Raw genomic sequence first — 24,552 nt, 5'->3', positions numbered from 1 at the left:
GAGATCAAACTTCAAGTGGGGCTGAAATCCAATGCCATCTATTCCTTGATACAGCCCTAACCTATTGATTTTCACTGGTAACTCTATCATTATAAAAAAGTTAAAAAGTTACAAGGATATATTTGATCAATGACCCAAACAAGGTTATATTTGATCTTAAAAAATTACTGCCTTTGTCACAATTTATAAGACATTTTTGCAAAAATTTGATATTTCAAAATATAAGATTCTTGAATAAAAAGTAAAGTTTTATAAATTATTTTTTTATTATTACTCTTTCCATTAAATTCTCTTTGTTTAATATTCTTTTACAAATAAAATATTAAATTAAGGATATTTTTAAAAATTATATTTTTATTTTAAAAAATAAAATTGTAAAATATATTTAATAAATGTTAATAGTATGTATAATTTTATTTAAAAATATTTTATAAATTAGGAGAGAAGTTGTATTTTTTTATGTTCAAAGGAGGGATGTAGTATTAAACATTGTATGGGTTTTACCAAAAATGTGAGATTCATGCATCTCATGTGCTTACCAAATGGGCCGTTGCAATCAATTTAATATGTATATTCATGCGCAAAACAATTTCAATGTTCCAACGCATACCCTTTTTTTGGGTCAACAGTGCGTAATTACTTGAATATATTTGTGAATATATATATATATATATATAAATATAAAAACCGTTTCGCAAGCACCTATCACATTTCTTGCATTTATTATTAACTCTGGAGATTTTTGTTATATTTTAAAATGTATAAAATATTTAAATAATAAATTTATTGAGCATAGTGCCTAATATATAAATTTTGGATATTTTTATTATACCTTCATCATATTTTAAAGGGTTAATGAGTATAATAAATTTTAACTATTGTACAAATAGCATCCTAAACAATGAATTCTTAAAATGAACAAAAATGTCTTTCAATTTTAAATTTTAAACTCCCAAAATCTCATCATTAAATTATAAAAAATGATCGTTATCTTTTAAAAATCAAAATGAATGTCATATCAACATATGACTAGACCTCACAATTATAGAAATAATGGTAATTTTTTCTAACTTAGCAATGAGGTTTCAAACTCTCAAAATTTAAAAATTGATAAAAATTTTTACATATTATAAAAATTTAAAGTTTAAAATTCTATTTATATAATAATTTAAAATTTAAGATGCCCATTAATTTTAATTTAAAATTACATTTATCAATACCAAACAATCATATATTGAGGAGTTGGTGTTTAGTAGCAAAAGAAATATGCTTTTTTTCTTTCTTTCTTTACTTTTCTTTTTCAGCGTGTGTGTGTGTTTTTTTTTAATGACAATAAAATTTTTTTGAATTATGTAAATAGTATCTTGATCTCTCAAAATATCATAATTCTTTTAAAGCTTTTAAGGACTTTTTTTTTAAAAAATAATATAAATGATTAAATTACTCTTAATTAAAATATCAATTGTCATTCACAACTTTTATTCTAAAATTTATTATTTTCTTTTTAAAATCACAAAAATTTATAAATTCGCATTTGAAATCATGATATTTCTCAAATGTTATAAATATTAATTACCATTCATAAGTTTTGTTTCGATATTTGTAATTTTTTTTTAAATTGCAAGAATGCAACAGTAATTTGTGAGTTTACATTTGAAATCCTGAATTAAAAATAATTTAATAATTTATTTTAATTTCGTAATGATAGAAAAATTTTTAAAAATTTTAAGGAAATTATAACATTTTTAAGGATTAAAATATTATTTAAATAATTTAAAAAATTCTATTGTCATTTCCCCTTTTTTAATCCCAAGCTTGAGCATATTTAGTCAGAACGTTAAAGTTTCTTTCTTTCAAAAAAAAATAGCCCCCTCGTTTAAAGCATTGTTCGTGCAATTTGGCTGGGATTCATCGGGAAGAGATATAAATATCTTTTCCAAATTTTTTGTACCTGCTAGATGCCTTTGTCAATATATTTATATAGTTAGATTTATTTTAAATTAAAGGACATATTCTCACAATTATAAGATGCTTTTAAATATTTTTTACCAACAAATGAGACACTTTTAAATAAAATCATACATATTAATAGAATTTAATAAATATACTTTACAATTTTAATTTTTTAAAACAAAAATATAAACTTCTAAAAATAACTTTTATTTAATATTTCATTTATCAAAAAATATTAAAGAGATAGAATGTAATGGGAATATAACAATAAAAAAGTATTATTACTGAAAAATTATTTTTATCCAAAATGTATTATATTTTTGGCATCAAATCTATACAAAAATATCTTGTAATTTGAGATAAAGGGAGTACAATATTAAAAAAGGGGTTAAAGTATTTGTTGATAAACTATTTGTAATTTGAGACAATGGATTATTCTTGAATAAGTATCCAATATTTTAAACTATTTATCATAGTAATTTCACCTCTAAATAATTAAAACATCATATTTCTTTCTAATCATAAATACCCTAAAGTTAACCATTAAAAATAATGATCAAAACTTAAGCATGACAAAAAAAATGCCATTTCTCATACTAGGGGGCTTGAAAGTATGTTACATTTTAATTATTTTAGAGGCAAGATTGTTATATGAAAAATAATTTATAACATTAAATACTCTTTAGGGAATAGTTTAAAGGCAAAAATGCATCTTAACTTCCACCTAGCAAGACATATGATATGTTCGATTAAACTTTAGTCCCCTTTAATATTTTTAACGATCAATATTAGAGAATTTAATATTAGAAAAAATATGCTATGTTTTAATTGTTTTAGGGATGAAAATGTTAAGATAAATACTTTAAGAGATTGGATGTTCTTAAAGAATAGTTCAATAACAAAAATATAACTCAATTCAAGAAAAAAAAAATACAAGTCATGTGGATATAGAACCATTTAAGTACCTTAGTAGTCACAATTTTTTAAGCCATTCCAAAAGAATATAGTTTATAATTTGTTTAAATTTTATTATTTTCTCTGGTCTCTCTCTTTTTTTCATCAACGATGTAGATTTTTGTTTTTTATTTTCAATGAGCATGAAAGTTAGGAAAGATTACTTTGGGATGGTATAGATGGAATAAGGATTGAATATGGAGACTCTATTTAAATAAGGATTTAAACTTTACAAATTAATTTTTTTAAAAGTAATCGAGTTTAAAGACCTGACCTTGATAAGTCTTGTAAAAAATGACTTGGGCTCGAGCGGCCCTTTAAACACTAATAAGCTCAATTATCTTATATACATGCGCGCACACACATATTTGATTGATAATGATATAATTTAATTAATATTTATTATAGGTGATGAAAAAGAAGTTGCAAAGATAATTGACATTGAATCTCCACCTCCATCTTCTACAAATGAACTTACATTTGAGAGATCTAATATTTTATTTTTTTAATAATGATGGGGAGGATTTAGATTTACATTGATGAAGATTTTAATTTTTATCTTAAATTTAAAATTTTAAATCTCTGTCAAATTTTATGTTAAATTTTATGTGAGATTTGATTTATTTTATGTTGAATTTTAAAATTCCTATGTAAATTAAAATGTTAAATTTTTTTCCAAAACAGAGGACTTAATGGCCCAGGCCTAAGCCTTTTAATAAAAGTCGGGTCTTAAAATTAGATCAAATTTTCAATAATCAAGCTTTAAGATTCACCCTGATTCCTACATCTAAGTATAGTATAACTTTTATTTTATATTCAAATATATTATTCTTTTTAATTTTTTATGTAATACTCCCTTTAGATAAAAAAATTCAACATATAGAACATTCATAACTAATTTATAATTTTTTTAAAAATATTAATTAAATATCCTATATAAATGTTTTGATAATTATAAGTAAATTTTAATACCAATTTTTTAAAAAATTAATAAATAGGAAAAAATTATAAAAATTATCAATGATTTATAATTTAAATCAAATAAAACTTTTAAAAGATGCTTTATATAGTGTAGATGGAGTACTCCTCCCTTCCGTTGCTTTTTTTAAGACTTTGTTAATTAATTAATATTATTTGTAGTTAATTAATGTATTAGTACTAAGTCCCTGAATGTAGTTAAGAGTCTGGTCAGGATAATAAAGAGGGAGATTAACTTACAAGGGGTGAACGCCCAGACGAGGAATCTCCAACGTCTCTCAATTCAGATGCCAAGACAAACCACTTTGATACTTGAGCTCTCATCATCATCATCAACATCATCATGATGGACAATTAATCATTTAATTATATACTCTCTTCATTTCTATATATAAAATATTTTTAATTAAATTATATAAATTAATAAAAATTAATTATTTAATTAAAAGTACAATAACATTTTAATTTTATCTCTAATTATTATAAATAAAAAATAAATTTTTTTAAAATAAATTAATAAAAGTACTCTTTCTAATTTAATAAAGATATAATGGTCCATTCATTAAGAAAATGCTAACAAACCCTTATATTTAGGGGTAAAAAAATATTTTAAAAAAACTTTTTATATATAGAGACAGAAGGAGTAATTTTAACTCAATTGAAACTTTATTTTTAAACTTTAACTCGTTATGACTCAATTATTATAGTTTTGACTCAATTTTAACTTTATCCTTAAGCTTTGACTTTTACAACTCAACTTATATAATAATTAGTCCTTGTATTTATAGTCTATATAAATATTAAAGTGTTTAGCACATTAAAATTTTTGTACTAAATTTAAACATAATTTTATTCTTTATAATTTTATATTTAAAATAAAGGGACAAATATTTTAAATAGTTAAAACCATAAAAATTAAGTTACAAGAGTCAAAATAATTGAGTTATAATCAAGTCAAAACTATAAAGATTAAATTATAATAAATTAAAGTTAACAAGTTAAGTTATAATTGAATCAAAATTATAAGGACTAAATCATTAAATTTTTCTTACTATTACTCCTCCCTATCCATCTATCCTAAATTATAAGAATTTTTTTTAAATAACTTTTCAAAATACAAATACTTTGACAAAAATAATCTTTCAATAATAATACTTTTCAATGCTATCCTTCATATGTATTCTTTTTTCTTAACATTTTTTCATGAATGGAGTATTAAATGAACTGTATTTTTTAAAATTTATATTCTTTTTTTAAATAAAAATGTAAACTATATTTAATAAACTTTATTAATATATATAATTTTCTCTAAGAGTGTCTTGTAAACCAGGATGGGGAGTCCTTGCTGTTGTTGTTCTAAATGTATAGTGAAACTTTTAATATTCAAGATTATTATCTCGGTTATCAATTTAGTATTTAAAATTTAATCTTTATTGGTCAATTTCTTAAAAGTTATATTAGGGATGTTTAAACTTGTATTTATCCTGATCGACCTGATTCCGTACCGACTCAAAAATAATTGAGACAAAACTTTACAAGATAGGATGGGACACGTGATTGCTTTCATGATGTCTAGTCTTATCTTATCCCTAATATTATATTATTAAATATTATTATCACTATTATTAGTGTGCTGAAACAATAATTAATCAATTAATTAGACTTCTCCCAACAATAATTTAGGCATCGAGTCTCTATTATCTTTTCAAAGTCAACTAATCCAACATTATATCACATTAAACCAGCACGGGACCATATTTGTCTATCATGTTTGAAATTTGAAATTTAATGTAATCTAGAAATAAAAATTAAAAATGTAATGAGAAAATTAATTTCAGCCAATTCAATAATATGTATTTGAATTGTACTCGATGTAATTGAATATCAAATAATTATGAAAAATATAATTATTAGTTCTTATAATTTTATCAAAATTTTTTCTCAGTTCTCCTAATTTTTAGTGTATAGAGACTGAAAACATTAAAATTATAAAAAATGAGTAGTAAATGCCACTCAATTTTGCGAAAACTATAAAAATTGAAAACATTAAAAAAATTATAATGACTGACTGAAAGTAAAGCTCGATAAAATTATATGGATTAATAACTATATTTTTCCAATCGTTATTTAAAAATTCAAGAGCATTTTCAAATAGTAATTATTCATTTATATGCTTCTTCTATTAAAAAATATAAGACATTTTTAATCAAATCTCACTTTTCAAAAAAGTAGTTACCAACTTTCAAACTATTTTATCTTTTCATATTTTACTCTTTTTAAACATACTACAATAAATATAAAGTCATTAGCAATAGGGACACTTTTGAAAAAGACAATGATTATACCTTGAAAGACTAAAAATGTCTTATGTTTTAAATATTCAACTCCTTAAAAAATGCCTTATATTCTTGAACGGAAGAAGTTGTGTGTGTCTATATATCAAACTCTAGTGTTTGTTTGAAATCAAAATTTTAATTGAGTGGTATAAAGTAGGGTTAAGGTATAAATTTACCTTCAAAGTTTTCACACAAGCGCACATGATATCTTCAAATTCTTTTCGGCACGATATCACCCTAATATTTTTTAAATTGATTTACTCCTTTCGTTAAAAAATATAAGATATTTTTTAAAAAGTTTGATATTCAAAAATATAAAGCATTTATAGTTTTTTGAGATGTAATCATTACTTTTTTTAAAAGTGCCTCTATTTATAATAACTTTATATTTATTGTAGAATGTTTAATAGAAATAAATATGAAAAGATAAGGTTAGTTTAAAAGTAAGTAAATATTTTATTAAGAATAAAATTTAATTAAAAATATTTTATATTTTTTAATGAAAGAGTGTAATTTTGTCCCACAATTAGTGTTGACTATTAACTTATTAATTTTGACCGTTAGATGTCTCCTGCCCGTCATATGTGAATCCATGTCAGATATAACTCATTTTTTTTTTATATAATTCTTTTCCTTCTTTCTCCCAACTTCAAAGCCACGAAGATCTTCATCATCTTCCGGCCCCCTGTCGAGTTGCTTCCTCTACAAACAGACCCAGCTCGAACCAAATTATCACCCTCATCATCTTCCGGCCCTCTATCTCTCTCTCCACCTTCATCATCACCCAATTCTCAAGCCTAGGAAATCTTGGACATTCTCTGCAGAAAACCAAAACCCAAATTGCGACTCTACTCAGTTTCTTTTGCTTGAGTTATCCAGGTTTGTTGGCTCAAATCACGAGGACGGCACCTCGTATTCTGGGTTTCTGGGTACTTCACGAGGACGATGATGTGAGAAGACGACACCTTCAGATCGTTCCAAGCGCCGCCGCCGCACAACTAAATGAAAGCTTCTCCGATGAGACCCATATCAGATCGTTTTCTCGCAAAGCGAAATCTGCTAAAGATGATTTTGTTATATCAATGATTTTGATTCGTGGTTTTAGTGATTTTTCTTTTAGTTGTTGTGTTTATCATTTGAATTTTTGACAGTTACATTCAGAAATCTGCTAAAGATGGCGGCGAAAGCTGGCGCGTTGGATATGGGAGTATATATTCTCAATTATCTTTCTGATTTCAATCTGCAAGTCTCTGATTTGCTTGTTGCAATGACGGTTCTTTGTTTTTTGTATTGATGTTTTCATTTGTATCTTCGTCGGGGAGCTAGTTTTCTCTCTAATTCCCAGTGTAGATTATACTTCAATCTCGCCTTATATCGATGGAAATAATAATGCATTCCTCGATTTTGAAGATCTTGGTTTGGGATTGAAGATGCTGAAGGTCTGGGTTCAAAGAAGACATGAAGCAGAGTTGGTGAAACCTTGAAGGTGGGACCCACATAAAAATTAGGAAGTTTTCTTAGAGAAAAGATGATATAGGTGCCACATAGGCATACCATGTCAGTGCACAAATGCGTCAGTCAAGTCAACTAACCGTAAACTCAGTCAAACCTTAAGGGTGGGGCGACATTATACCAAATTAAAAAAAATGTTGGAGTGTCAAAAAAATTTAGGATATCAATTGCGCGTGAATGAATTTTTTGTGAGTAAATTTATACTTTAACTCTATAAAGTATTCTGATGGTTAATGATATTTTCTTTATTAAAAAATATAAAATATTTTTAATTAAATTTTATTATTAATAAAATAGTTATTTATTTTTAAAATAATTTTATTTTTTATATTCTTATTAAATACTCTATAATAAATATGAAGTCATTCACTAATAAGGATACTTTTAAAAAAAATAATAATTACACATCAAATAATTAAAAATATTTATATTTTTTAATATTTAATTTTTTAAATAATATTTTATATTTTTAAACGGAGGAAGTAAAATTTTAATCACTTACAAAAGTTGATTCGTAAGGATTTTATAATTTATAAAGTTAGGGGTTTAAATTTCGCTATTGATAAAAAACTTACTGTAAAAGACTTGGAAGGTATCTATTTAAGTATTATTTAAATTTAGAGATCCAACCTAACTCACTCGATTTTTTATTGATTAAAAACGTAGTAGAGTTTTAATCTATGGGATAAACAGAACCCGTAAAATCTGGCAACATCACTTTTGAAAAGACAACTTTATTATTCTTTTTGTCCTTCACTCCGTAACACTTGTTATTGCAGAGTCTGAGTCACAATTCTCCATCCATCCTCTTCCTGTATAACTTCAAAAGATATTACCCTATCATCATCCCGTAATTCCAGAACCCCAAACTCAAACTTAATTTTCTCATGATTAAGCTTTTCTGTTCCAATAAAATTATTTAAATAACCAAACCCGGTAATAGCTCTTGGACTCATATGTATATAGGTCTCTCTAGAATCAAAGTAGAACACAGCTAGTTGAAAACCAGAAAAGTATAACAGCAAAAAGAACCTTTTATTATTTACAAAACTTCGATGAGAATATTCAACAGCACTTCGGATATATAATTTATATGTCTGAGATAGACTAACCACGAGAAGCCAATCTGTGTCCACCCATGACATGCATTTTCTTTTTGGAAAAACAAATATATTTACATCATTGAAGAGAAAACAAAACTTGAAAACACATTAAAGCAGAGACATTATTCCTTAGCTAGCAAGAATATGATGCGATGCCATCCCACGCTATGAACAAGTGTCCCCAAAGAAAGTACAGTCAGCCTCCTTTATGAGACTAAAAAGATACAAAACGATTAAGTTATCTCCAAAGGCACAATGCGAGCAACGTATATCCGATTCAGACCACAAGGACTTTATTACTAAGCAAGCCGTTGGAATAATCCAAGGTTCTTAACTTTGTCTGGACGTAGCTAAACCAATAAAGCAAGAAGGGAATTATGAAGTATATATGAACGGAATATCCAAGCATGCCCAGAATCCTGATATAAAAGAATGGACATGCATGATAATATAACGGTTACAAATTTAAAAAAAAGAGGCCATTAAACTAATAAACCCTTCAATTTGTGAGATTTTTTAATATAAGACTCCTTACAATAACACCTTATCAAGAGCTGATATTCCTAGCTCAACCTCCTATTAGTCAAGATCTACTGTGTGTAAATATTAATGTAATGAGCATAAGTTTAAGAAAAAATTCATTTCAAAAAACTAATCAATAAGAGAGCTCTTTATATTTATAAATCATAAACGACCCGCGAAACCCATGATAAAGTAATAACGGATATAAAGTCGGTCTTTGCTTTTTTCCTTATTAATATTAGTTTTTTGGGCAAGGACGTGTACAAGATGAAGACGTCGTAATGAGGGTAAAGCAAACATTTATTTTGACTCGAGCCACTAGGCTTACTTTTTCCCTCAGTAAAGCCCCCATCTTCTCCACTTCCCTTGTTCACTTTCCTGAATTCTGACTGTGTGGCCTGGGTTCTCCTAGCAACTTCACGTTTCTGACTGGCTGCAGATTCTGATGGTTTAATTTGCTTCCGTGAAACTTTGACTGAAATATATGACAGTTCCAACTTCCGAGGGATTCTTTTAGCTATGCTTTCTTTGTGTGTGTGTTGAAGGAAATGAGAAATGAAGGAGTCACTTTATGAAGTGATATAAACTATGAACGAAATGAATATTAATTGGAACTTGTTCATCAGAAACACTTCACTGTCAAGCTTGCTGGATCAGAAAAAAGCTAGACTTGGCGAGGATAGGGAAGAATGGTGATGATGATAATGATAATGTTGATAAAATGAAATAAACATAACGGCTCCGAGGCTCTGTGGTTGCCAATTGTTAATTGACAAGTTGCATGCTAACACACGTTCTTATCAGTTTAAGAGCAGTGTGGTTTTATTATCAAAGTCACAGGGACAAACTTGTGCAGGGTATGGTGCTTTGGATTTATTGGAGAGCACTATATACATGTGATATATATATATATATATAGAGAGAGAGAGAGAGAGAGAGAGAGAGAGAGAGAGAGAGAGAGAGAGAGTATAGCTGGAGAGCAGCGACTAGGTGCCACTTTTTAAACACGGCTATGCAGCATGGGTCAAATTTCCAGGATTTTATAGGACTTGGCCCGCGTACCTGCTTCAGGTTTCACCGTTTTATCTGTTTTGGATTAACCTCGATTTTTGTACAATGCTTATTTTTTCCGATTTATTTCCCTCACATTTCTGCTTAATTGCAGCCATTGGCGCGTCTGCTGTAAAGTCCAGGCAGGAAAGGATTATATTTCAATTAAGAATATATCTATGCAGAGTTTATATGAAACTCGAGCCTAAATTTAATTTAATTATTAATAAAGAATATTGATGAAATACTACGTTATTAATAATTCAAAAAAATTGCAGTTTCATGTGAATTTATAAACTCCTTTTATTTAAAATATAAAAACATTTTTAACGATATATAACCCCTAATAAAATAGTTAATTGTCTCCAAACTAATGCTCCCTTTATTTAAAAATATAAGATATTTTTAACTGAATTTTATCTCTTAATAAAATAGTTATTTATTTTTAAATTAACCCTATCTTTTTATATTTACTCCTATTAAACACTTACAATAAATATAAAGTTATGCATCAATATGGATACTTTTTTTTTTAAAAAGTAATGATTACACCTCAAAAAATTTAAAATATCTTACATTTTTTAATATCTGACTTCTCAAAAAATGTCTTATATTTTTGAACGGAGGGAGTGACATTTTTTTATATTTGTTCTATTTAATAAGATGTTTTACTTTAAGATAAATATAAAATAATTTGTTTTATTATAAATATTTTTTTAAAAATATATTAATTACACTTTTAAATATTAAAAATATCTTGCTTTTTTTTTAAATTAGACTTTTCAAAAATTTGTCAGGTAAAATGATAATGAGGATGAAGAGCAAAGCAGAGAAAGAAAAGAAGAAGAAAGGCAGTTGTTTAATCAAAACGACTTTTTTAGCATTTGCAATGGCTTTTAAGGCTACACTGCACGCCTACTACACGAGTCTAGTAAATACTCATATTCATCTAAAATATAAATAGTTTTTTTTTTTAATTTACATACTAATAAAATTTATAAAATTCTCATTTTAATAAAAATATAGTTTATTTTTTATTTTTAATCTCAATTATCAATAAATTTCATTATGAGTGAGAGATAGATTTATAAAATAATCTAGATTAATATATAAAAAATAAAATGAAAAACAATTTACATATATTACATTACTTATATTTTAAGGAAAATTTCAGGAACCCAAGATAATGGGAAAAAAGATATCAGAATTTCTAAAATTTCACTAAAGGACCTATATAAAATTTTTGCTCAATTTATGATATAAATAAAAAAATTATTCTTAGTTAAATGAACAATATAAACGATTTATTCATTTACAAAATATTATTTATTTCCTTATTTTACTTGTTTATAGCCCTAATTTCACTTGATTTTATTTCAAGTATTAGTTTCATGATAAGACAAATTATTTGTTTTCATATAATATATTATTAATTTACTTATTGAATTTTATTCATTTCTCTACTTTACTTATTCATGACCCTTGAAATAAAATTAAGTGAAAATAAAATTATAAACAAGTGAAGCAGGGAAAGAAATAACATGCTATAAGTAAATGAATAATATATGGTATGGAACGAACAAGTTATTTATGTTGTTCATTTAAATTAGAATAATTTTATCATTTCTATCACAAATTTAAACAAAATTTTGTATGAGTCCCTCAGTAAAATTTTAAAAATTCTGGATCCTCTTTTTTATTATCTTTGATCAAGGATCCCCATCTGAAATTTTTCTTATATTTTAAACCAAAATTATGTAATAAAAAAGTAGTTATATTTTAGATAATGGTGGAGGAAGCATCAATTGCCAGTAAAATAAACATCCCTGCTCGCGCTTTGTCCATCATTTTTTCTCGTCCTTCTCTGTCCCTACAACCTCTGTTTTGGAGAAAGACAATACTTCAACTTTGTGTCCTTCCAATGCCTTCTGTGAATATTTTTGGATTAACATGGCTTTTTAGCTAAATGTTTATCATCACCTTCTTTGCAAAATCACGAATCGATGTCCTTTCATTAGCTTTCTCCCCTATGTTGTCCCCCTGATATCATTATGCACCGGGCAGGTAAATGTCTTTTGCAAAGCGCATTGCTTTTCATAAACTTGCAAAAGTAAATAATGGGTTTATCCACAAACCTCACCAATCTTATTACCAAAAAGTAAGTAATAGGATTTTAACTAATGCATCATGGAAGCTCTATTTGGATTAATTTAAAAGTACTAAAGAAATGTGGAATAAGGAGAGAAAATTCTAATAATTTTTTCCTCCTTTCAAAAGTGCAGGATTTTTTGTTATCCAAAAAAAAAGTGATGAAATTTGGAAAAAATGAGTGCAACTAGATTTTACTGTAATTAAATTAACCTCATTTATCTAATTTTAACTTGACAAATTATTTTTTTAATAACAACCTGACAATTTTTTCCTGTTTGCTTCCTCGCACGTTCGCCCTTTGCCCTTGGGCTTGCTTACCTTGCAGCCTTAGTTCAGTTTTCATTTTCATGGGTATGCCATCAAGGTCTTATGTCAAAGTTAAACCAAGCATTGTTCATCCATTTCTTTTCTTTTCTCACTTTTCATTTAGACTGTGACATTTGTTGTAATTTTCATGTATAATAAATAATTATATTTTTATTTTATTAATGTATTAAAAAAATAAATCAGTAAACATTACAAAATATTTAAAAGGGGGGGATTCAAATTTGATATGATTATAGATATCCATATCAAACGAGTATGTCGAGAGAGAGGGGCAAATAATTATGTGAAAGCATATGATGGTTTTGGTTTTGGGGTGTTAAACAATGAAGAATAATTTATTTTTTATTTTTATTTAGCATATAATTTTAAGATTATCAACACTTGTTTCAAAAAAAAGAAATAAACATTTTATCACTTAACAAAAGTGAAGCTTCAAGGTCACAAATTATTATTATTATTATTATTTTTGTAAGGAACATAGATAGAAGATTGTAAAAATTAAAGTAATTTTTGGAGATAGAGTAACAACACAACATAAGGTCCTTGTCTTTAATGTGCTTATTAAGAATAAAAATAAAAAACGCTGACAAGTGATAAGCCTAATAATTAAGTGGTGGTAGTTAAAAGATGAGAAGCAAAAGATTTTCAAGTAAAATCTTTTGGTTAAAAGAATTTGAGAGTCTTAAGGAAACAATAGCTTCTTGTGAGAGGGTATGACTAAAAAGGTAAGGAAGGTTGTTAAAGAAGTTTTAGGAGAATCAAAAGATTTTGATATGAAAGATAAAAATTTTGATGGTAAAATGAGAATGTACAATAAAAAGTCAAATATAAGAAGGAGTATTTTAAAGTCATATATTTGTGTAATAATGCTGAAAATTGAAAAATGTATCATATCACTAAGAAGTAAACTAAGAAAGCTGTGAGTGAAATTTATTATAAAACATTTGAAGAGTTTTACAAATATTTTGGGACAAAGGATGGAGAACAAAATATTTATAAAATTGTAGGAGTAAGAAAAGAAAATTAAAAGATCTAAAATAAGTAAAATGCATTTAAGATAAGGAAGGAAAAGTTTTGGTTATAGATTGTGATATTGAAGAAAAATTAGAGACCTATTGTTACGAAATTTTCAATGGTGAAGTGTCTCATCCTGTAAGTTGGAGAATTTAGTAACTCATAAAAGAGAGCAGAATTCATCATTTTATCGAAGGATACATGATAGTGAGGTAAATGAATCTCTTAAAAAGATGACAAATGATAGAGTTAATAGATCTAATTATATCTTTATTTAAGTGTGGAAATGTTTAAGTAAAAAAAGGCTGTGGTGGCTAGCGAAATTATCTAATGAAATTTTATAGTCCACGCCTAACAAATTAAGGGGAAATATCTTGCTTCCTATTTACAAAAAAAAAAGACATTTAAAATCGTGCAAACTACAAACTGATTAAACTTATCAATCATATTATAAAATTGTGAAAAAGAATGATTGAGCATAGGTTGAGATTGAAGAATGATATTTTTAAGAATTAATTTAGTTTTATGTAAAGTAGGGCAACCGTGGAAGCAATTTACCTACTAAGAGGATTAATGAAAAAATATTGAAGCAAAAGTAAAGATTTACACATAATTTTTATTGATTTGAAAAAAACTTTATGACCATATACTAAAAGAAGTACTTTAGAAAGCTTTAACAAAAAAGAGTTTTAGTTACCTATGTTAAAGATATACAAAATATGTATAGCAAACAACAATTAATATAAAAAATGTTCAGCAATAAAACAAAAAACTTTTCTATAAAAATATAATTATATTAGGGATCATCTATGAGTCTTTATTTATTTGACATGCTCCTAATGTTTTGACCAAATACATCCAAAAGGAAATCTCCAAATGCATACAATTGGTAAATAATATAGTTCTTATCACGAAGATAAAAAAATAAATTAACCATAAATTTGATTTATGAAAGAAAGCTTTAGAGCTAAAAGGTTTTCACCTAAATAAAAATAAAATAAAATATTTATACTGTAATTTTGATAAGAAGTTAGTTAGTAATAATTTAAAAATAAGATTGAAAGATCGAATTATACCTTAAATAAAAAAGTTTAAATATTTAAAAATTATTATTTAACATGATAAGGAAATTGATGTGATGTTACATCCAAGCTGCAAGTTAAATGATTTAATTAAAAAAAAGACTAAAAAAATTATTTATAATTAAAAGATATCTAATAAACTTAAAATTTTTTTTATTAAACTACTATAAAATTGACTATGTTATATAATAATAAATATAACCATATAAATCCTTAAAAGGAAAGCAAGGACATAAAGTCGAAGCAATTTAGATAAGAATATTAAGAATGTATGGGCAAACACCAATAAAATCCAAAATGAACATAAAATATAAAAAAAAAGTGTGACATCTATCCAGAATAAAATAATATAAAATGATTTAAAATGATTTGAATATGTAAAAAAAAAGTTGTGAGAAGCATCAGTAATGAAAATAAAACTAACAACCTTAAACCCTATAAAAAGAAGTAAAGAAAGGGCAAAGATAACACTTCTAAAAATTGAACTAAATCTCTCAATTAACAATATTCTTAAGAGCTTAGTGAATAATAAAACAATAATATATTATACAGTACATATAACCAACACTACACAGTAAAATAAAACTTGTCCTGTATAGCCATCCATCCATTTATTATTAATTTATCTTCCCTCCAACCAAACCAAATAAGGGAGTATTAAATTTAAAATACCTCCCCTTCCCTCCCCACCCCCCAATGAACCAAATTGTCCGGAAGGGTTCAAAATGCTATATTCATATTTTATTTCTAAATTTGACAATATATAACACAAGATCATTGAATAAGCTACTAAACTAACAAAAATATCTCAGCAGGCGAATGGCTCAGGATCTTTTCTTGTTTTGTATAAATGTCATCAGTTATTACACACTTGAAAATTAAAAATGAATGCTAAGATCTGCTCTCCGATTTCCTTCTACTGGATCTCTTCCCCTCTGCCTCTCGCCGTTTTTGCTGCCTGTTCAACAGAAGAACCGACTTCATTGTACTAAACATAAATAAATAATTCTATTAGCAAAATATCAACTATCAGAAAACAATCTTGCGCACAGGATATTTCAGCTGTGACAGTCAAACTTGCACAGTAATATATGACCCCAGAAAAGCAAGCAGCTTTTGTACATTTTTCATACAAACAGTTGCCATCTTCCTTCTTAAAAGCAGATTGAAATCTGTGATTTAGCGATTGTACAACTAAACCGCTATAAGAATACGTTTAACCCATCTAAAAAATCATGAATAATTATTGCAAATTGCATCTGCAGGCATAATCACTACTTTAATGTACCATATTCAAACCTGAACTAGTCTTGAGACCAAGTATATAGTTATAAACAGCCTCAAATATATCAGTAAGAACCCCTCTAGTCACTCAAAAGTTAAAACTACATGCCCTAGCTATAACAGCATTGGTAGGACAATAAATGATTAAACTAAGTAATCCACAGTCAATCATAAGACAGCTCTAACAGGGCAGAAAACTACAGAAGAGAAAAAATAGCAATAGAACAATGTTGCTCCAAATAAGGAGACATGCCCATATTGAAAACAATCTGATAAAGAACGCATAATTTATTCCTGCATCTATATCACTGGCCCCTTTCTCCTATGCAAGACCATTCAAAACGCTTCGCCACAATTTCAAATGCTTTGAAAGCTTTAAGAGCTCATAAAGGTCTGAATTACACGAATGGAAATGAAGGTTGATATTTACTTTCAAATGAAACTCCGCTTCTAATCTATTTCATGCTTTCATTTGTAACTTGTTATAGGCATCTTTATTTTACACCTGAAATGCTCATCTAGAACTTTTTTCTAAGTTACTTACGTTTTTAGTTGATGCTTACATATATACCCTCATATATCCTAAAATTTAGGAAATTATTTCTTGTAGTGTTGAATCAGATAACACATGCTCAGTCCAAACTTCTTAGAGAAGTAGTCAATCATATGTTTGACATGTCAAGATATGAATAAAAGGAACACCCCACACGGCCAAACCAATTACAGAAGAAGAAACGGTAGATGTCTAGGCCAAATGGGAAAATGAAGGTGAAAAAGCAATATTCAAGTCTCTACATGTCACACCAACAACTTTTAGAGTTTTCTTTCATCGGCTGAGATATGGGCAAATAGATTGTAAAATTAATGAGACTCAAAACACAGCAGAAAGCACAAACAAAATAAACTTACGCATATAGCATGTATCCACCACCAGCACTTGCAGCAGAAAAAATTGCCGTATGAGCCCCGACACTAGATACAGAATCCTGCCCCACAGAGGGCAGAGGATTTTTTTGATCACCATCCACCTGAAACAAAGTAATTCACTAAAATCTTGTAAGCACAGTGAAGCATGTCACAGGAGCTGCAAATGCATATACTTAGATGAATACCTTATCCCACTTTGATTTTTTATTCTGTCTTCCATCTCGATTGATAGCATCACCTGTAGGAGGCACCAAATGCGAAGCACTAGCAGTCACAGCAGATGAAGCTGCAGAAGAAGAGTCGTCAATATAACACACCATAATGAAATCATCATACATCTTAATGAAAGGAGAACATTGAAAAACAGCTTCATCACAGGTGGCTTCTGAACCTGGAACAGGTAGGTTGATCCTGGGAACGCCTGCTACTGTTACACCCTGCGTTCCACCAGAAATAAATTCAACCTTTTGTGCTTTTTTCTTCTCCTGTTCTCTCCTCTCACTTTCACGCCTCATATGAGCCTCTGTATTGTATAAGATAAAAGGCATGGAAAATGGAGTAATGTTAGGGGAAATGTTGAAAAGAACTCCAAAAACAGTGATAGCTTCAAGGTAGAGTAACAAATGCAGTCCCACACTCCTAGATCAGTAAGCCAAGCATCTTTGCCAAAATGATAATAACATCAAAATTCTGGAAGGAAGAAGAAAATCACAAGCCTAAAATAGATTATCAATATAATAATCGAATATAGAAAAGAAATGAGGCTGAAATACCACATGCCTCAAACACACTGTCACCATGTTTTACATAAACAGTCTACAATAACCTCATAGACATAGCCGAACATGACAAAATAAATATACAACATACACATTAACAAAAACAAATAATGCAAGTACAGTAGCATATTAGATGAAATTAGCAGCACATATGAGCTGAAAAAAAGCAAGTGCATGGAGAACCACAACAAAATAGATGCAAAGATAAAAATGATTAGGACCTATTCCATCATAGAAGTCACTGGGGTCATATCCATGAGGGTCAAAAACATCTTTACTGAAGCACGATCCTATTTGATCAATACCCTGATACCTCACTGCATGCAGCAAGAAGTCAGGGTTCCGATAGTCCTTCCTGTTGCGAACTTCTGCATTAAAACTTTTTCCAGCCTTCTTATAATGAAGAAATTTATTTATTTTCCTCTGCAATAACATTAGTTGAAAGTCAAGAATAATAAGAGAAAAATGTCCCATGGCTAAATGCATGGTATTCTTTCTTCCCAACACTTAGTTGGGAAGTTACTGGCTACCAAATGCAAATGAGAAAGCTAAAACATGCAAAATGTTTTTACAGGGGAAAGCCTAGTTTAACGTCTTATTACTGTGTTAAACATTAACCCATTCTACAGACAGAAATCATGGACTCTGTTCCTATCTCCATGTGTGCGCACGAATTTCCAAATAGAAAAGCAATAATACATATCTATACCTCATTCATAAATACAGCATGAGTTTAACATATGCTTCTACTATTGTTATAATTTACGTTAATCAATTACCAGCACTCCCTTTTCACAACTGATACCATGGGCACCTACACTCTTAGCAGACTTATTCTAGATGGTCAAAATGAACGAAATAAAGAAGCCAAAATGACAACTTAATATCACTATAGCACTTTCAAATTCAGTGAGCTAGATAATGATATCCTTATTCTATAATTTAGGAGAAGCTAAGATGCCAAAACCAAAAAGATGCTAATGCCAGTTATTACTGAATCAAATGTGCTTTTATTTTCTTCTCTCTTTTTTCATTTTGGGTGGGTGTTGTTGTTAACTAACAATTGCTTATGATCATATTCAGGCAACTTGGATTATTAAAAAAAAAAAAGTACAAAAATCTAAATGGTGTGCTTGAACAAATCGAAGGAGAAAAAGAAAACTGGACAAGCACACAAAAACGGGAGAAAAGGACCAGAATTTGTTAGTCATACATGCAAGCATTTTACAAGGCATCCGAAGAGTACTCAATAAATGCTTCATTGTCAATTAAAACAAAATTATTTTTAAAAAATAACAAAAGAACTTACTTGTAACTCCTCAGAGCACTTGATTTTCAAGGGTGGAGGCAGAAATTTATCCAATGGATCAACAAATTTTTGCTCTTCTTGCATGGCTCCTCCATGTTCTGAACTATCTGATCCAACCATAGCATCATGGTTCATGGTATCGGATTTCAATAGCTCAGAAAACTGAGGGCTCCTAGCATCATTGTCAGGTGTCAAAATTGCTGTTCTACCAAGTGAATCACCTACGAGAAAACATTCTATAAAACATGAACAATAGTGCATTTCTTAGGAACCAAATAAGGCCAGGGAGGACAATAGTGCATTTCTTAAATAAATATCCATAAATGTGTGGTCATGCATTCTACTGACTCATATATCAGACGTGAAAAGTTTGCGTGAATATATGAACTTGACCTTATTAAGACTGAAAAATACATCATAGATAATTTAATACATTTTAATTCAGAATCACTTTTACAACTGTTCAACAGTTTAAGAGTAAAACAATAGTTCATATTCACTTATTATCTGATACATAAATGAGAAGACTTGGGTCCCATTATTCCATAGGGAATTATTGTAACCATTAAATTCTAAATTCAACACGTTATATTTGACCACTAAGCTTAGTCAAATTATTAGTATAGTCAAAAGAATAAAGGGTATTATGAGATGATGCTCGACAGATAAGCAGAATGAAGTGAGAGGGACGAACATTAATCAAAAGTTGCCGTGAAATAGCTCCATGATCAACAAAAATCCTGCTTACCATTTGCTGTTTGACAGTCGTCCCCAAGTGTAACTTGGCCACTACCATCAAACTCTCCTTCCTGTGTGAAACCAATTAAAATTATAATTATTAATATTCGAAGTAGAACAAAAATACCAAGCTAACCAGAACAAGCAGCTACCCCTTCACCATTAAACCACTTCTCTGATAGGCAGATGTAGGAGTTTGCTATAATGCCTACTGAAGCCTAACGTCATACGAATTTTCATCAAATGATTGATCATGTTCCAGTTTCTTCAAGGTTCCGCCGATCATTTTCGCATAAATAAAAGGGAGAGAGATAATATAATGAACTCTATCGCTTTCATTGTATCTTTAGCCCTAAGCCAGCCATTAGTGAAGCTTTATGAAAAAATCCGGCCTAGAAATCGGAAAGAGTTTGAGCAGGACAAGAGTACTAGGAAGAAGTACCTCGGGCTCAGGTGACATTGCCACTTCATCGTGACCATAGTCCACTATCGTAAGGGCCCCTCTCCTACTCCTTCCGGCATCGGACGTTACCGCCCGCCGCTCCTGCGGCGAAACCGGCGCATTAGCAGAAGGCTGTTGCGGCGTTGAACTCCGAAAGTTAGTCTTCTCCGGTGTCATCCCATCGTCGGTAAGTGGCGGAGTATCGAGTGCAGCAGAATCAGAGACGACCATTCTATCAGTTGCAGGCACAAAATCATCCTCAACAGCACGAGCATCTGTATCATCAACCTGTCGCTCTCCCTCCTGTCCAGGAGCAGCCAAATTTTCCTCCACGTCCTCCATTTCGTCGTCTTCCTCGTCGTTGTACATGGATAACAAAGCAATCCCTTCAGATTGCTTCTTCTTGGACGCCATTGCAAGCTAGGGTTACAGTGTCCAACTGAAGGCGTGCAAATACAGTTTGCGAGAAAGAGGGAAAAATTGTCGGGGGCTAAGGGTGTTAAAGGATGGAAACTAAGTTGTGAAGCTAAACGGAAAAATATAGGAAACGGAATTTTGTCAAGATTGAAAAGGAATATGAGAGCGAGCGATCGGGGGTGCGGGAAGCCGCGAACAGAACCAGGAAGAGGGAAGATGAACGAAAGGTCAATCGGTGGGCTCCCGTAGGTAAAAAAACCACACTTGGTTTGGTTCCCTGATTTTTTTTTTGCACTCGTTTGTTTCTTGGGCCCAAATAAACTCATGGGTTTTGAAGGGGATTAAAGGCCGCAAGTGAACTGGCAAGAACTTCTTTGTCGGTAGGTGGCTGGGACTCCTCATGAGTTCAAGTGACGCAGTGAGGCTCAACTGATCGACTTTAAATAGATTTTAAGGGAAGAATCAAAACATTCAATTCATTGTCACAATAAATTTCGATCATTTGAATTTTAATGCACATCCCATAAACTTTTTTTATCATCAGTTGCAGTAGTAGTAGTGTTTTATACAAACTATTCCAAACAATTATTGTGTTCGAAGTGCTAAATCTCTGTAGCAGTATCTTTTAACAAATTTTAAATATACTTGGAGCATTGAAACGTGATTTTTGTGTTCAAAGCGTGGTGCTCAGCCTTTTTAGTGAGTTCCAATTTTTTTTCCCCCAGAAAACACACTTCATATTACTAAAAAAAAAATTACACACAACAAAAGTAAAGACCCAACAAACAAGTATAACCTACCCTAACAACTCCTAAGACACTAAAACAGAAGGAAATCAACAGAACCAAACAAGTAAAAGCCATCTCCTTGCAAACCAAAAGCAAGCTAAGATGCAGAAGTCAATTCCATGATATGCAAAATCATGGTAATAGCTGAACGAGCCCACACTCTTTGTATGCCAAGGCTGCAAAAACAATAGGAACTCCAATAACCCCTCTTGAAGCAAGAGGGAAAACAAAAGGTTGAGAGCCAAAATCAACTTTCAAGTCAACTAGGATTACCATAGGATTGAGCCAAAAGCATCCATAGTAGTACCAAATAATCCACAAGAACAGGCCGCAAGTAATGTTGTCCAGCAAATCGTACAAACCAAAATCACACATATCAATAACAACGGCAAGAGACGCAACCAACACAATCAAAGAAAAACGCATAAGGACATCTTGTTGTTAACATAATAAAAGCCAAAATCTAAAGCTCTAAGACCCAGGTAACCAGCTAAAAGGGTGGTAATCTTAAGGTTTTCTCTACAATAGAGCCTAACCCCTTTAATGCAATTGTTGCTTCTACACTTGTAGCTTTAAAACACTCCATTGAACCAAGAGAGAAAGAACATCTCCAAAAGCTTATGCAAACCTCTTGTGAGACACGAAGCAATGCAAAATTTGGCCTTCCAATATTCTGTAGGATGTATGGAGGTAAACTGAGAGTTGAATTGCTTGAGTCATGTCAAAAGACATTATTTTTAAGAACTATTTTAATACATCGGGACGATGGACCAATAGTTTCTTAGAATTAAACAAGCACTTATTGCACAAACAAGGCACCAGAATAGCAGGACTAATAGGAAATAAACTCATATGGAAGCACGCAGAGAAGGAAAAAAATGGCTTGAAAGCTCAAGAGCTTAGTGACCAATTTAGTCTGCATGCATGCCTGTATATAGGCCAAGGTCTTGGACGAACGTTGGGCAACATTTACTGGATTAATTCACCATCAAACCTCAGTGACACAAATATAAAATAAATTTAAATATTTGTCTAGAGACGTTGGGGGGACAAACATGTTTAAGAAATTTATTCATCCGTTTCAAAAATTTGGTCAAAGCCAAAAACGTTCATGGTTTGAATTCAAACTCTAGACAGTTAAAAAATGAGGTTTTTCAGTAAGCTCATATAAATAAATAATTATTTATTTTTTTATAAAAATAATCTGATAAAAAGGACCCAGTGCCTCTTGAACTCGCACACAGGGGGCGAATAGGCTAATTTCAACTGTAATTGTCTTAAGTTGACCTATTTCGTGCGTGCGAGCTCACTTTTCCTCCGAGCCATTTTATTAGCTCATTTCAATTCATAGTATTTATACACTAGGAGCTCTCTTCATTCAGGCAATATGGGACTTTTTTTGACACACACACACACAATTACTACAACAATCCCTCATATATGTCAAAAAGGTCTACTATTATCTGAGTTATTCACATGGAGGATAATTACTTTGAATATAGGGTTTTTCAACTTGAGCTAAACCTAGATCAATAAAATTTAGCACACAGAAAAGTCAGTATAACTTTATTATTGAACCAACAGATCTTGAGCTTGTACTAGAGGTCTTATTAATTATATTATACCCTCACAGTCTTTGTTGTTAACAACAATTTTACATGTTATCGGCCATGCACGTGCTTGGGCCACGATCTCATAAGAGCGGCCCCACTCCACATTTATATAGGTGTTTTTATCAAATGTATCTACAATGAATACACCATCTATAAGGACTATGAAAATATTAAGAGCTTCCACTTAGCCTCCATTCAATGCATTCTAACACTTTCTCAAGCTATAGGAAGGGACAAAAATTTAGTGCTAGCAGAACTAATAAGTAACTTATTCTTACTCATTAAATCTTCTTTATGGGATCTCCAATCACAAAGGCTGGGTTGTCATTACTGTTGATTTTAAATAAGTTTAAGTTCCATTCCCCTCAATATTTCAATAATAAATTTCTTTCTCAAGGGCTTAGTAAACGAATCCGCTAGATTTAACTTTAATCTTACATAATCAATTGAGATGACCCCATCTTTAAGCAGCTGTGCTATAATATTATGTCTCAATCGAATATGCCTCCTTTTGTCATTAAAGGTCTTATTTTTAGTCGTTGCTATGCAAACTGGCTATCACAATATAAAAAGACTAATGGTGTGGGCTTTTCACCTATTAGAATACTTGCTAAAAAGTTTTTCAACCACTTAACCTCAATTCCAGCCAGCTTTATGGCAATAAATTCATAATCCCTAGAGGATTTTGTATTAATTGTCTATTTTATAGACTTTTAGGTTATTACACCACCATTAAAAGTGAATATATAACCACTAGTGAATTTTGTCTCTTTTGAATCCAAGGTCCAATTAACATCACTGTATCCTTCCAATACAATGAGAAATTCACTATACAATATACCATAATTCACAATACCTCTCAAATATCTCTAGACTCTCACTAGAGCCTTCCAGTGTTTACTGCCTGAATAGTGGGTATATCTGCTTAATTTGCTTATAGCATAAGCTATATCAGGCCTAGTAAAATTCATCAAATGTAACAAACTCCCAATAATCTATGCATACTCAGATTAAGCAACTGAGTCACCCTTGTGATTTTTTAATTGCACACTTGAATCATAAGGAGTACTCAAAGGAGCATCTTCAAGATGTCCAAACTTCCTGAGAATTTTCTCAACATAATGTTTTTGGGAAAGCAAAATTCTATTTTCATTCTTTATGATCTTTACACTCAAGATTACCTTAACTTCACCCATATCTTTCATGTCAAAATTTGAAGAAAGAACATCTTTTGTTTCACCAACAACACACACACTAGAGCTAAAGATTAGCA

At 29.8% G+C, this 24,552-nt stretch overlaps 1 protein-coding gene across 3 annotated transcripts; it reads right to left on the bottom strand.

Annotated features, from left to right (window-relative positions):
• Positions 1 to 15,688: 15,688 nt before the first annotated feature.
• On the bottom strand, positions 15,689 to 21,131 carry LOC129305033 (uncharacterized). Of its 3 annotated transcripts, none has more exons than XM_054944934.1 (8): positions 20,462 to 21,130; positions 20,030 to 20,090; positions 19,282 to 19,517; positions 18,194 to 18,395; positions 17,585 to 17,716; positions 17,379 to 17,479; positions 17,176 to 17,294; positions 15,689 to 15,940 (listed from the first exon to the last, which is right to left on the bottom strand). In XM_054944934.1, the coding sequence occupies exons 1-8, from the start codon at positions 20,873 to 20,875 to the stop codon at positions 15,874 to 15,876; spliced, it is 1,332 nt and encodes a 443-aa protein (XP_054800909.1). In that variant the 5' UTR covers positions 20,876 to 21,130; the 3' UTR covers positions 15,689 to 15,873. The 3 variants fall into 3 exon arrangements, 2 of the variants coding, with proteins under 2 accessions (XP_054800909.1, XP_054800910.1); XM_054944935.1 differs by having other exon boundaries at positions 19,282 to 19,502; positions 20,462 to 21,129; XR_008591855.1 differs by having other exon boundaries at positions 15,910 to 15,940; positions 17,176 to 17,312; positions 20,462 to 21,131.
• Positions 21,132 to 24,552: the final 3,421 nt, after the last annotated feature.

This window comes from Prosopis cineraria, unplaced genomic scaffold, assembly GCF_029017545.1.
Source record: "Prosopis cineraria cultivar Desert tree isolate PC_DT_omini unplaced genomic scaffold, ASM2901754v1 PC3, whole genome shotgun sequence".
Classification (NCBI taxonomy): Eukaryota; Viridiplantae; Streptophyta; class Magnoliopsida; order Fabales; family Fabaceae; genus Prosopis; species Prosopis cineraria.
The sequence above is the reverse complement of the archived record's forward strand: the minus strand, read 5'-3'. Positions and strand labels throughout refer to the sequence as shown.